This window comes from Phoca vitulina, unplaced genomic scaffold (genome assembly GCF_004348235.1).
Source record: "Phoca vitulina isolate PV1807 unplaced genomic scaffold, GSC_HSeal_1.0 scaffold1, whole genome shotgun sequence".
Taxonomy (NCBI): Eukaryota; Metazoa; Chordata; class Mammalia; order Carnivora; family Phocidae; genus Phoca; species Phoca vitulina.
The window spans coordinates 60706236-60718082 of record NW_022589704.1 but is presented as its reverse complement, the minus strand read 5'-3'; the positions used below and the strand labels follow the sequence as shown (position 1 = coordinate 60718082).

The 11847-nt window shown below is 39.7% G+C and overlaps 1 protein-coding gene across 4 annotated transcripts in view; it reads left to right on the top strand.

The window, feature by feature from the left end:
* The first annotated feature begins 1457 nt into the window (after positions 1-1457).
* The window catches only part of ERICH2 (glutamate rich 2), a 29356-nt gene continuing 18966 nt past the window's right edge, over positions 1458-11847 (top strand). The window contains exons 1-4 of one of the 4 annotated variants that reach the window (XM_032408344.1): positions 1458-1770; positions 1896-1941; positions 9943-9991; positions 10221-10257. In XM_032408344.1, the coding sequence (XP_032264235.1) occupies positions 10229-10257 (29 nt within the window). In that variant the 5' untranslated portion in view covers positions 1458-1770; positions 1896-1941; positions 9943-9991; positions 10221-10228. The remainder of the gene's footprint in view (positions 1771-1895; positions 1942-9942; positions 9992-10220; positions 10258-11847) is intronic. The other 3 variants (XM_032408359.1, XM_032408337.1, XM_032408350.1) reach the window with 3 other exon arrangements.

Genomic DNA, 11847 nt, shown 5'->3' with positions numbered 1-11847 from the left:
TAAACCATTTTTGCCCCTTCTTTCAGAAAAAATAAATGAACATTGAAAACACTGCATTCTACAAATGGACTTGAGCTCTTCTGTTGGGGGAAGAGGGGTAGGAAGAGGAAGTTTAATCAGTTAAATATGGGGTTTCTTTACATCTCTGTGGTGTAGGATAATGGGAATAGCCAGTCAGACATTACTCATTTATCAATACTAAGCAAATTCATCAAACTAATGTTTTAAGCCTATTGATAGAAAAATATAATGAATTTCCCTTTGTCTTGATTGAACAAAAAGTCTTCAAACTTAATACATCAGCGATGTAATGGTGTTCCTATAATAGTAGAGATACTGGTTTTCTATGTCCTTATCAAACTGGGTATGTATCTGTCAATAACTCATTGAGTTCTTTAAAAAACTTCCATTCTGGCTTTCTTCCTTTGGCTTCCTCCCTCCATCCAGGAGTCTAAGGAGATTGAGTGAACATGGACAGATGATTAAGATAATTTAAAGATAACTAAATCTTTATATACCCTTGGTTCCTGAAATGGTCCAAGCGGTTCAAATTTGATGAGGATGATGATAAAATTTACCATTTTTAAAGCATCTTCTACATGTCAGAGCTTTATATACTTTGTTATTTGAAGCACACAGTCATCTACCAAAGTACATATTCCCAAAAGGTACCTAACCCCAGAGGTTAAATAGCGATTATACCTCATATCATGTGGCTACTTAGTGAAATTCGAATCCAGATTTGATTCCAACAAATAGGCATCCTTCAAAACCTGTTGCCTAGCAACAAATCGATCCTAGAGACTTCCCAAGTGATGAAAAGCAACCAATTCCTTCCTAGAAGCCAAGCGTGAGGGACTATTAGAATTTTCTAATAGAAGTGCTCCCCACCCCCTTTTGTGACCCAAACAGTTATTTAGGCCGTAAAACCTCCCATTGGCCGAGGTCAATTTCACATCCTAAGACTTTCCCCCCCGCTGGGGGAATAGGAGGGTCCAAGACTCCCAGGAAATTCATAATTTTCTTGGAGCGACCTCAAGTTAGGGACCAAGTCCTGCAGGCGACATTTGTTCATCCACATCTAGGGATAAACCTCTCTCCCAAACTCAAGATTTCTTTTACTTCACAATTTTAAAACAGGAACGAGGCCACCCCGCCCTTTTCCCTCTCCCTGCCAAGAAAAGGATCAGGTATGGACAACGACATTCCAATTCCCCTCCTTTCTTCATTTCTCAAAGTAACGGGTGCAAGTGCGGACGTGTGTCCGAGATTTTATACACCCAAAGCGCGGCGCGGCGGAGCAGCTGGGCTCTCCCGAACCCGGGTTTCTCGCCCCGCCCCCTTCGTGATTCCCCGAGCTTGCTCCGCCCCCGTCCCGCCCCCGCCCTGCCCCTCAGCCCCGCCCCAGGCTCGCCCCGCCCCGCCCCCTCAGCCCCGTCCTCGCCTTGCACCGCCTCCCCAGGCTTGCCTCGCAGGCCAGCGGGAGGCTCGTCTCGCCCGGCCTCTTGCGTCTCGCGCCCTCCAGCGCTACCTGGGCGCGTCGCGCCCCCTCCCCGCCCCTCAGCCGCTCTCCCAGCTTGCCCCGCCCCCGCCCGAGCGTTCCTTCCGCCTCTGCCCTCCACTGCTCCCCGGGCTCCAGCGGCCCGCGGTCTCATCTCCATGGCGACGCTGTGTCTCCGGTTCCTCGCTCCGAACTCCGCGCGAACCGCGAGCTGGGCTGGCCTGCGGTGTCTGCCCTGCGGACCGGCGGTGTGAGAGGACCACGAGCGGGTAAGAGGCGCTGCGGCGACTGCGGGTCGCCCTCTCCCCACCCTCGCGTGCGGACAGACCCAGCCCTGGCCTCCGACTCCCCCGGGCCCCGCGCCTGAACACGCAAACTTCTCTGCCCCCTCCAGGTTCCGGCTCCGGAGCTTCACGGCTGCCGAGGCGGCGCGCGAGAAGGTAGGCTCCGCGCGGCTGCTGGTGCACCTCGGACTTGGCTTCCTCCTTTGGCTGTAGTCAGGCACTCAGGAAAGGATATAGTATTTGTGTCTACATGGGTGTGAGTGATAACTAGGCAGTTCTGACCACCATTCTCTGACCTGCCGATTCGCATGCGCAAACTGCTCCCCATCCCCCAAAACAGTGAACATAGCCTTGTTGCATCTCAGAGCTTCCAGCTACTTCGCTCCATCCTTGACCCCCACTCCCCTCCTTTTTTAAAAAACATTTTTTCTTTTATCTGTTTTTTTTTCTTACTTTTTTGGGGAAACAGCTTAATGACCAGTAGGAGCCAGCATTCACTGATTGTACTTAGGATGCCATTACTTGCTAGACATAACTTGCTCGGCCCCCCAAAAATTCTTGTGGAATTTGGACAAATCATTGAATCTCCCCGGGCCGTGTTTTCATCTTGTGTAAAATGAGGGGCTAACAGTGGATCACTTCTAAGGTCCGGTCTTCAGCCTTCTGTGAGGTGACAAAATTGACTTGAGATTTCCAAAATCAAGATGTGTGGCCTTTGATTACTACTACTACTCTGCTCGGCGCCGCTGTGGCACTTAAATTAACACAGGGCATAATTACAGATTTATCGTTTGACTTCCCAGAGGGCATAGGTGAGTTGGGCCAATTTGTTCTTACCCCAAGAGACCCCTGGAAGTGGCTTTTAAGAAATAAACCTGAAAAAGACACTGAAAATGTCTTTTGATTTGTTTCATTCTCCTAAAAACCAAATGGAATGACCCCCAAATCCACATTTATTTATTTATTTAATCAGTCAATCTCAGGAAAACAAAGTTAAGATTTTTCCAGAGGTGCATTCCCACACCTTTGTAGGGATTCCACTGCACTACTGCAGAATTCCAGAGCTTCCTATCCCTACCCCTCACCGCCACCGTTTGAGCTAAATGCTCAGTGTTTTCTCCCCCTTATTTGCTCTGTCCAGTCTCAAGTGTGCGCTTAGAACTGGCTCTCTTAGAGTTCACCTTCAGCACCGTCCTTGCTAGGTGGTAGGTAATAATGTAATAGGAGAAGGAGGAGTTGTAGTAATTATAATTGTAGTAGGAGATAGGTGTTATTATTCGTTATAGCTATTTATATTAATCTTCCCAATAACTCTATGAGGTAGGTAGTATTTTTGTCCCCATTTTACAGTTAAGGAAAGTGAATCATAGGTTAAAGAACTGGCTGAGTTCACAACAATTTGCTGAGATTTGAACATAGACAATCTGACTCTGGAGTCTGAGCTCCTAGCTCTACATTGTACTGTAAAGGAAATATATAAAATTTATATGTTGTCACTTTTAAATATGAATGTAAATGATAGATGATCATTGAAACCATTTTTATACACATTTGAGACTATGCAATGAAGATTGCCCCTGAATCCTTTTGTGTCCACACAAGGCTCCCCAAGGTTGGAGGATGGTGCTTAATCAGCTCTGTCTCCTCATCAGTTGCAGGGCCTGAGCATGTAGCTATCTATTTCTTAATTCATTCTTTGCCTAGTAGAATTCTAGGTGGCTTATAAAAACAAATAGTACAAAAGGATAAATTGCACAAATGGGATGGAGGAACATGTATATATCTTCCAGTATTACAAGAGAAACCTAAAATGAGAATTTTGTGAAATCTGAATTTTGAATGCTGGTAACTCATTTTATGACAGTTTTTCGAAACCTATAGAATCCAAATAAAACCTATTTGGCCCTATTGGCTGCTGGTTAGTGAACATTTACCTAGAGGAGTAAGGGGATGAGATGTGTTATGTTCTTTTTTTAGTACTAAGTCCTTATAATCTGGTGTGCATATCTTAAATTGAACCAATCAGATATCAGGTGTTTAACAGACACATATGTCTAGTGGCTACCATATTGGATAGCAAAGATCCAGTTTAATACTTTATTTTTCTTTCTTGCTTTCTTTCTATTTAACAAATATTTATTGAGCACCAGTTTATGTGGTACTTGAGTTTTTCTGTTCTTTGTAGCCAAAAAAAACCCTAGCTGAACTAATTGGGCCTTTGACTGGGGTTTTTGTTGAGAGAGTCAATTTTTCCAAAAGGCTACAACTATATCACACAAAACTCATGTTTTGTACCATGTGTATAAAATCTGTCTGGAATGAGAGAGAAGAATGAGGCCCACCTGGAGGGAGAAGCTGAGATGAACAAGGGAGACGCCATGCCCCTCCTTGAACACAGCTATGTCCACTGTTCTGACTTAACACAACTTGGCTATTTAACTCTTGATTCTTTGAGCCAACCCTTTCTTCTTTTGCCTAAGCTAACTTGAATATGGTTTCTGTAACTTAAAACCAAGAGTCCAGACTAATATAGCTAAGAAGTCAAGAACTAAGCCCTTTCTTTTAGAAATGAGCCCATAATTGGGGCACCTGGGTGGCTCAGTCGGTTAAACATCTGCCTTCAGCCTAGGTCACGAGCCCAGGGTTCTTGATCGAGCCTCACTTTGGGCTCCCTGCTCAGAGGGGAGTCTGCTTCTCCCTTTCTCCCTCTCCCTCTGCCCTTCTGCACACAACTCCCCCCCCCCCCCCCCCCCCGCCGCTTGTGTTCTCTCTCTTGCTCTCTCTCAAATAAATAAATAAAATCTTTAAAAAAAAAAATGACCCCTACCCTGACCTCCAAAGTACATCTTAATTTACAAAATAAACAGAATATTTTCAAACACATATAATCACATAATTATGCCTTTGTAAATCACTTTGTCATATACAGTTTATATATTTAATGAGATACATTTATCTTCTGATTAATACTACCCATCTTTCTATATTAGTCATTCAGTATATTTTTCTTAATAAAAATAAATTTATATCTGCTTGTCCCCAAGTCTTTTCTCAGAATCATCCTTCCCAATTCTATGGGCCTTTCTTTTTAATTTTAAGAGTATTTTAAGCCAATTAAGTTACTTATATCATTCCAATGGTTTTATTCATTCAGTCAAAATCTGAGTGCCTTTAAAATGGTATGAGACCCACACTCATGAATAAGAACAAGTTTGTGCTCTCCAGAAACTTCTATGCTGGTGATATAATCATTCCACCACCCTGTAGTTATCTGTCTAAATATTGCTTATAGGTGTTTCCTGGACTGATTCTTTTACTCCACCTGCTTCTTAATGTTGGTATTTCCCAGGATTCTCTCCTGGGCCTTGTCTCTTATTCTACATGGGCCATGCCATCCATCCATCCATCCATCCATCACAGCCATCCCACACGTGATCTTTTCTCTTGAGTTCTAACTCTCTCTGATAGAATTGAGCACCACTTAATTTCAGATGACCTACAGACATCTCCAACTCAGAATTTCCCCCAAACAAACTCATTATCCACCCCCCAAGAATGTTCCTCCCCTGGTACCCTCATCCTAGTCATCCACACTAGAACCATCAACTTCTTTTCTTCGCCCTCACTTCTATGTCTAGTGATCCTCAGTTTTACCTCTCTTTTGGTTCCAAGTGTACCTTCTTGGCTTTGTACATCATCTTTTTTCCCTGGACTAGGGTTTGGCAATTTTTTTCTGTAAAGGGCCAGATAATATGTATTTTAGGCTTTGTAGGTCATACAGTCTTCGTTGTAGCCATTTAACTCTGCCATTGTAGCCTGAAAGCTGCCATTGACAATGTACAAACAAACAAGCATGTCTGTGTTCCAATAAAATTTCATTTATAAAAGTAGGCAACAAGGGGCACCGGGGTGGCTCAGTCGGTTAAGCATCTGCCTTCGGCCTCAGGTCATGATCCCAGGATCCTGGAATGGAGCCCCACCTCTGGCTCCCTGCTCAGCTGGGTGCCTGCTTCTCCCTCTCCCTCTGCCTGACACTCCACCTGCTTGTGCTCTCTCTGTCAAATAAATAAATAAAATCTTAAAAAAAAAAAAAGTAGGCAGCGAGTCATATTTGGCTCATGGGCTTTCATTTTCCAGCCCCTGCTCTGGACTATTACAATGGCCTTGTAACTGGTTTCCCCACCTCCCATTCTCTCAGGTTTACCCTCCATAGCATTTCTTTTCTAAGATAGATCTAATCATATGATTGTTTTCAGAGCCTTGGTTTGCTTTCCATTGACTACTGGTTAAAACCCCACATCCTTTGCACATGGTAATTAATGACTTTTCAAGTTTGCTGCCACATACATATCCAACTCCATCTATTGCCATTTTCTAAGACATTGCTGTTCTTCCCCTTCTGTTGACTGTCTACTTGGCTAAATAAATGTCACCTTCATCGTGAATCCTGACTCTTGCTTCCCAAAGCAGGCAGAATAATATCATATTCTAGGGATACTTATAGAAATCATACCTGGAGGAATATAGCAAATGTGGAGGACAGTCCTCAGAACTGGACTCTGGAACTGGAAAGTTGTTCAGTGTCAGCTCTGTTGACTAGATTCTCTCTTCCTTTGTCTTTCCAATTCTGTCTTCACTGCCTGCTGACTCCCCTTGGGTATCCCTAGTCCATGAGCTCAAAAGAAGGGATTTGATTGACCCTGTTTGGGCAGTATGGAAAATTATATTAGAGGGAAGCATTTAGTACAGTACTTTGAAGCTTGGTCTGTCCTGTATATGGGAAGTTGATACTTGTTTCCCCTATAAAATTTTGAGCTTCTCTTATATCCCCAGAGCTTATCACAAACATATCTGTGCTAAGGTACATCGTAGGTGCTCATCAAATATTTGTTGTAAATAGACATTGAATAGTGGGACATGAAGTAGACATGGAAGTCGGGAACTATCATAACTGTGTTTTTCCCATTACCACTGGGACTGTTGAAATACATCAGAAGAGTCTGCCCATGTTCAAAATCCAGAGTCTAGAGACTCAAAGGCTGATTAAATGAACGTTGTGATGTTAACATTAACCGTATGCAATGTAATGAATATACAAGATGTGCATCTCTATACCATTCTTTCTGGATACCATGACCCCAACTTGAATAGCGACCACTGGGTGGAGAAGAGAATTAAAGTAGCACAAGGCCAATATACAGCTTAGATACCTGTAAGAGATGGATAAACATAGGGATAAAAATAGTGTTGCAAATTTTAAATGGTATTTTTTTAATAGATAATATATTTATTTTGTTCAAAGATCAAGAGATACAAATGGACATAAAGTAAAAAACTCCCTCCCACCCCAGTCCTGCAGCCATCCCTTTTTCCCACTCAGTCAACCATTATTATGTTTCTTTTCTGAAAGCATTTCCTTTCAGAGATATTTTTTGCATACTGATAGTTATGTGAAAAATACATATTACTTATACAACGGCTGGACCTCGTTCTGCTCAGCTTATCAGTCACTGCTTTTATTCTACCTGTGTTCTCAAATTACTCTGTTTTTTCCCTGGAGTCAGTGATCTTTTTAAGCAAGTATCATTACTTTGGAGCTTATGTGATTTTTTAATTAATTAATTAAAAGTCTTCAGAGCTAGTCTGCTTGTCTCAATCACAGTAAAACCTTTTTGGCTCCCTAAGCAATCTTAACCAGCCCTATAGGACATCTTCCCAGTTTTTCCTTTAGATAAAACATCACATTGTTTCTACAGCATCCCTCCTGTGTGCCAGGTGCTATGCTAAACACTTTACCAGATCATCCTATTTAATTCTTACACTGATCCAATGAAGTTGGCACTATTGTGATTCCTGTTTTACAGATGGAAGAACTGAAACCTAAAGAAGTTAAGTAACCTACTGAAGCTTACTTGGGAAACGGTAGAACTGGGCCATGAATCCAGTCTCTTTCTCTGAAGAGCCCCAACTCTTGAGTATCACCCTGTACTGCCCCCCCCACCCCATAGAATTCAATTTTATGAAAGGAGACTAAATGGACATTTCCTAGGTAATGATAAATCCAGACCTAGCAGAGCCTGGGTTTCCATCAAGGGCTGGGATCTGCCCATCCTAGGTTTTTCTTTTACCAGGTGAAAATGGGAGAATTATATGCCCTGATGTTTCATCCAGGTAAAAGGTAGAATGTAGCAATTCATAAAGATCCTAGAGCTAGAAAGGAGAGAATATAAATATAAAGAGGATGTCTACTCAGACATATGGGCTGCGGAAATCTGTGGAAAGTACCTCTCAGGACAGGTCATCTTGGATTTCTTTTGTTAGGGCCTTATTTGGTTCATTATTGCATTGTTTCAGCCTTTGAGCTCTACTGCCCTAGAGAAGTAGGGCATTTATCCTAGAGTCTGGTCTTCTGCAACTTTTTTTTTTTTTTAAGATTTTATTTATGTATTTATTTAGAGGGAAAGAACGCTCATGTGAGTCGGGGGGCGGGGTGGGGGCAGAGCAGAGGGAGAGGGAGAGAGAATATTAAGCAGACTCTATGCTGAGTACTGAGCTGGACACCACTGGGCTCCACCTCAGGCGACCCTGAAATCATGACCTGAGCCGAAATAAAGAGTTAGATGCTTCACTGACTGAGCCACCCAGGCACCCCTGGTCTTCTGTAGCTGTTTTTCCCGAAAAGATGCCTCGCTTTTTTGATGGACTTCAGCTCTCTCTGAATTTCTCAGAGGGATAATCAGATTAATAACATATATAATGTCTGGCTTGATCAGGATTTCCCGGAAAACAAAGCCTGGGACAAAAGTTTATGTACCAGTGCTTTATTCCAGAGTACAAATCAGTACAAGGGAGACAGATTTTAAAAGAGAAAAACTTAATACAAAATAGAAGCTTCTCTTTTATTGTCCACAGTTTTGGCCTTGAATTTTGTATTCCAGAAATCCCTAGTATGTACTTCTACTACTAATTTTTGAAGTCTTGCTTGGGATGTGGGGATAGCAAGTGTTGGGGAAGGAGAGGGCAAGTGAATTGTTATTTATGAAAAATTTAAGTGTGGCCTCTCTCATACTTAAAAACCGTTAAAAGTTGATTTTTGTCTTAACAATTAAAATTAAATTTGCCCAAATATGTGAAGAGCTAACTTACAGGAAAATCTGTTTAGGGTAACCTAAGAAAGGTAAACATTCACAAAGAAAACATTGTAATTTATAAGTATTAATAAATACATAGGGGAACTTGTAAGAATTGTATTTTAAAATGTATCTTTGGATAAAAATCAAAGGTTAACTTCTAAATGTATTTATTGAAATAAAAATATTTTATTTAAAATATCTCTTATCTTGAAATACCATGCAAAAATTTCTTGTTCTGGCTTAACTACGCTGTTTTTCATAACACAGATGAACTGGAATGTGGCACAGATGAACTGGAATGTGGTTTATGTTGTTTTATTTTGTTAAAGTAGGGGAGAAACATGGCTTTGGAAGGATGAGCCAAGCTGAATTTATGATTTCTAGGGTCAGCTCAGTAGGAAAGGGGAGTCCTTAACCTACTGTTGATTGTATTTGGATCTGGATCTAGAGTCCAAGTTATGTAAAACCAAAACAGAAGCAGAGAATTAGAGGCTTATTTAATACCTCACTTTTCTAACATGCAAAATTATTCCTATAGCTCTTTTTACATAAGCTCCAAGGTGAAGTGGGGAGAAGGGAAGGGCTACTTTCTCTAGACTTTTTTTTTTTAACCCAATTTCATAATACAAAAGAATGAGGTTTTCCAGTTAGGATGGCAGTGACACCACTAAATAAAAAAGCCAAAATATTTAATATCCTTCTGACAGAGTTCTGCATTGTTTTATTTATAGTCTAAATTTATACAGTGTTTAAAGACTCAGGAAGTCAATATTTTGTTTTTTGCAAGAATTATCTAGACAAGACAGATGATGTAAAGACAAGACTATATAAATTGTTTTTAGGATGCTATAGATCTCTTTTACCACCAATTTACATAGTTTCTGAATAATTGGCTTTAGTATAAAATTATATTTTAGCGTAAATAATAGAAATGTTTATATAAAGGCTATTTATAAATTATTTCAAATACCTCAAACTAAAATAATAATGATAATGCTAGTTTTTATTTTTGCTTCTATTTTAGGTACCAAAATATAAACAGAATGGCAGATTGCTAGTGTTTGACCCAAAGGGTAAATGATTCATTACTTAAAAAGAATATGTTTCATCACCATTTTGTCCTAAATATTAAGAAGATAGTCTACTTGAGTGATTGAATGTGCTTGAAGTCTTAGCAGTTAAATCCTTTATTAGATTGCTTTTCATTCAAAAAATGCTGAAGTGTATTTGCCAATCAGGAATTTCTGTTAGGAACATCACTACAGAAAAAATACTGAGTTGATTTTTTTTCTTCTCTTTCAGAAAAAGTGATGATTGAACCAAATGAAGCAATGTCAGAGTAAGAAGATGTCTCTGGTTGTGCAGCTGATCTATCACATGCCTTTTGAGCAATTAGAACTAGATAATGCAGTCATTTGTCACCCAATTAAATTTGAAAGGCCAGAAATGCATGGATTAGCACTTGAGCTTTTGCTTCAGTCAAAGCAGTTGTTACTTAGACAAAAGAACATTTAAAATGAAAAATGAATTTTGATAAAAATTTAGAGGTATAGATAATAGTCATTTCTACTTTTTAAATGCTTAAATACCAAGTAGTCTGTATTTTACTTACATAACTTTCATTGTTCATTCCTATTTCCTTTTGATACTTGCTCATGTCTTTCAAAATATCCCTTTAAATGAATATTTACTTTAAAATTAAAGATTTACTATGAGATGAATCATTATTACTAAATAAGGGAAACTGATCACCCCAATTAGTTGAAGGGACTAGTGTTAAAAAGAATCATGGTCCAGTTTCAGTATAGTAGCTAAATATTAAGTACCTGCTTTGTTCAAGGCACTGATTCTGATAATTCATCAAAACCTTTCCTGATCTGATCATCTCCTACCTCCTGAGAAAAAAATTATATTATTAATTCCATGAAAAATTATACTTTGAAAGTTGATCATAAAACACATTCATAGTGATCAATTATTGGCAGATTGGTAGAATGGTGCCAAACTGATATTACTTTGGTTTATTCTGAATAAAATTGGCTGGGAAATTTTTCACCTCATGCAACATATATTTTAATTTTCATACTGTCAAAGCTAAAAATTAAAATTAGAGTCCACCTTGGCTTTGGTTGTAAATTATATATTAAATACATACTTTTATATTAAAGAGAAAGAATGTATAACAGATCAAAGACAGAGAATCTATGTTTATTTCAGATTGTTACAGCTAATCAGAAAAAAATAAATGCCCCATTAAGTATATTAAGCTATATGTAAATATGTATCTATATCCAATTACATGGTTTGAAACATATTTAAATTTTAAAAATGTAAGAAAATTTTTGTAGTCTTTGAAGGAAGTATGATATAACTTTCAATAATAATAATAGTAGGTCATTAATGAAAATAAATTACTATTGTGTCTGAATACTGATGTTCACATAGATTGTGATAAGCAGTGTTGGAACTGAAGCAAAGGGTAATCCACATCCTGAGTTAAACGCCAGGGATAAATCAAATGCAGCCTGGGCCAAAATAAAAAAGCAGAGTGATTACTTGTTCTCTTGATCTCATTAATAATTGCATCTGCTTATCAAACTAATTTTTGCAAGGACAAAAAGATCATGTTCCCTTCAGTTCACTTGCAGAGAAGAATTTGGGTTTGGTTTGATTGTTGTTTGGAGTGAGGGAGGAGGAGGAATGGTTAGTGTAGCCAATAAGCTTCACAGGTGTGTGACTTTGTCACCTTGAACCTTACCCAGAGTTCAAGGTAAACAGGGCCAGTCCTGGAAAAAAAAAATGATCAAGTAGGAAAATAGAAAATCAGAGGACCTTTGCTGGAGGAGCAGTGTGACCTGGAAAGTTGATGAATTTTCTCAGTATAGCTTTCATTCTACTCTCTACCTCCATGCTGGCGGCAGCTCCTCCC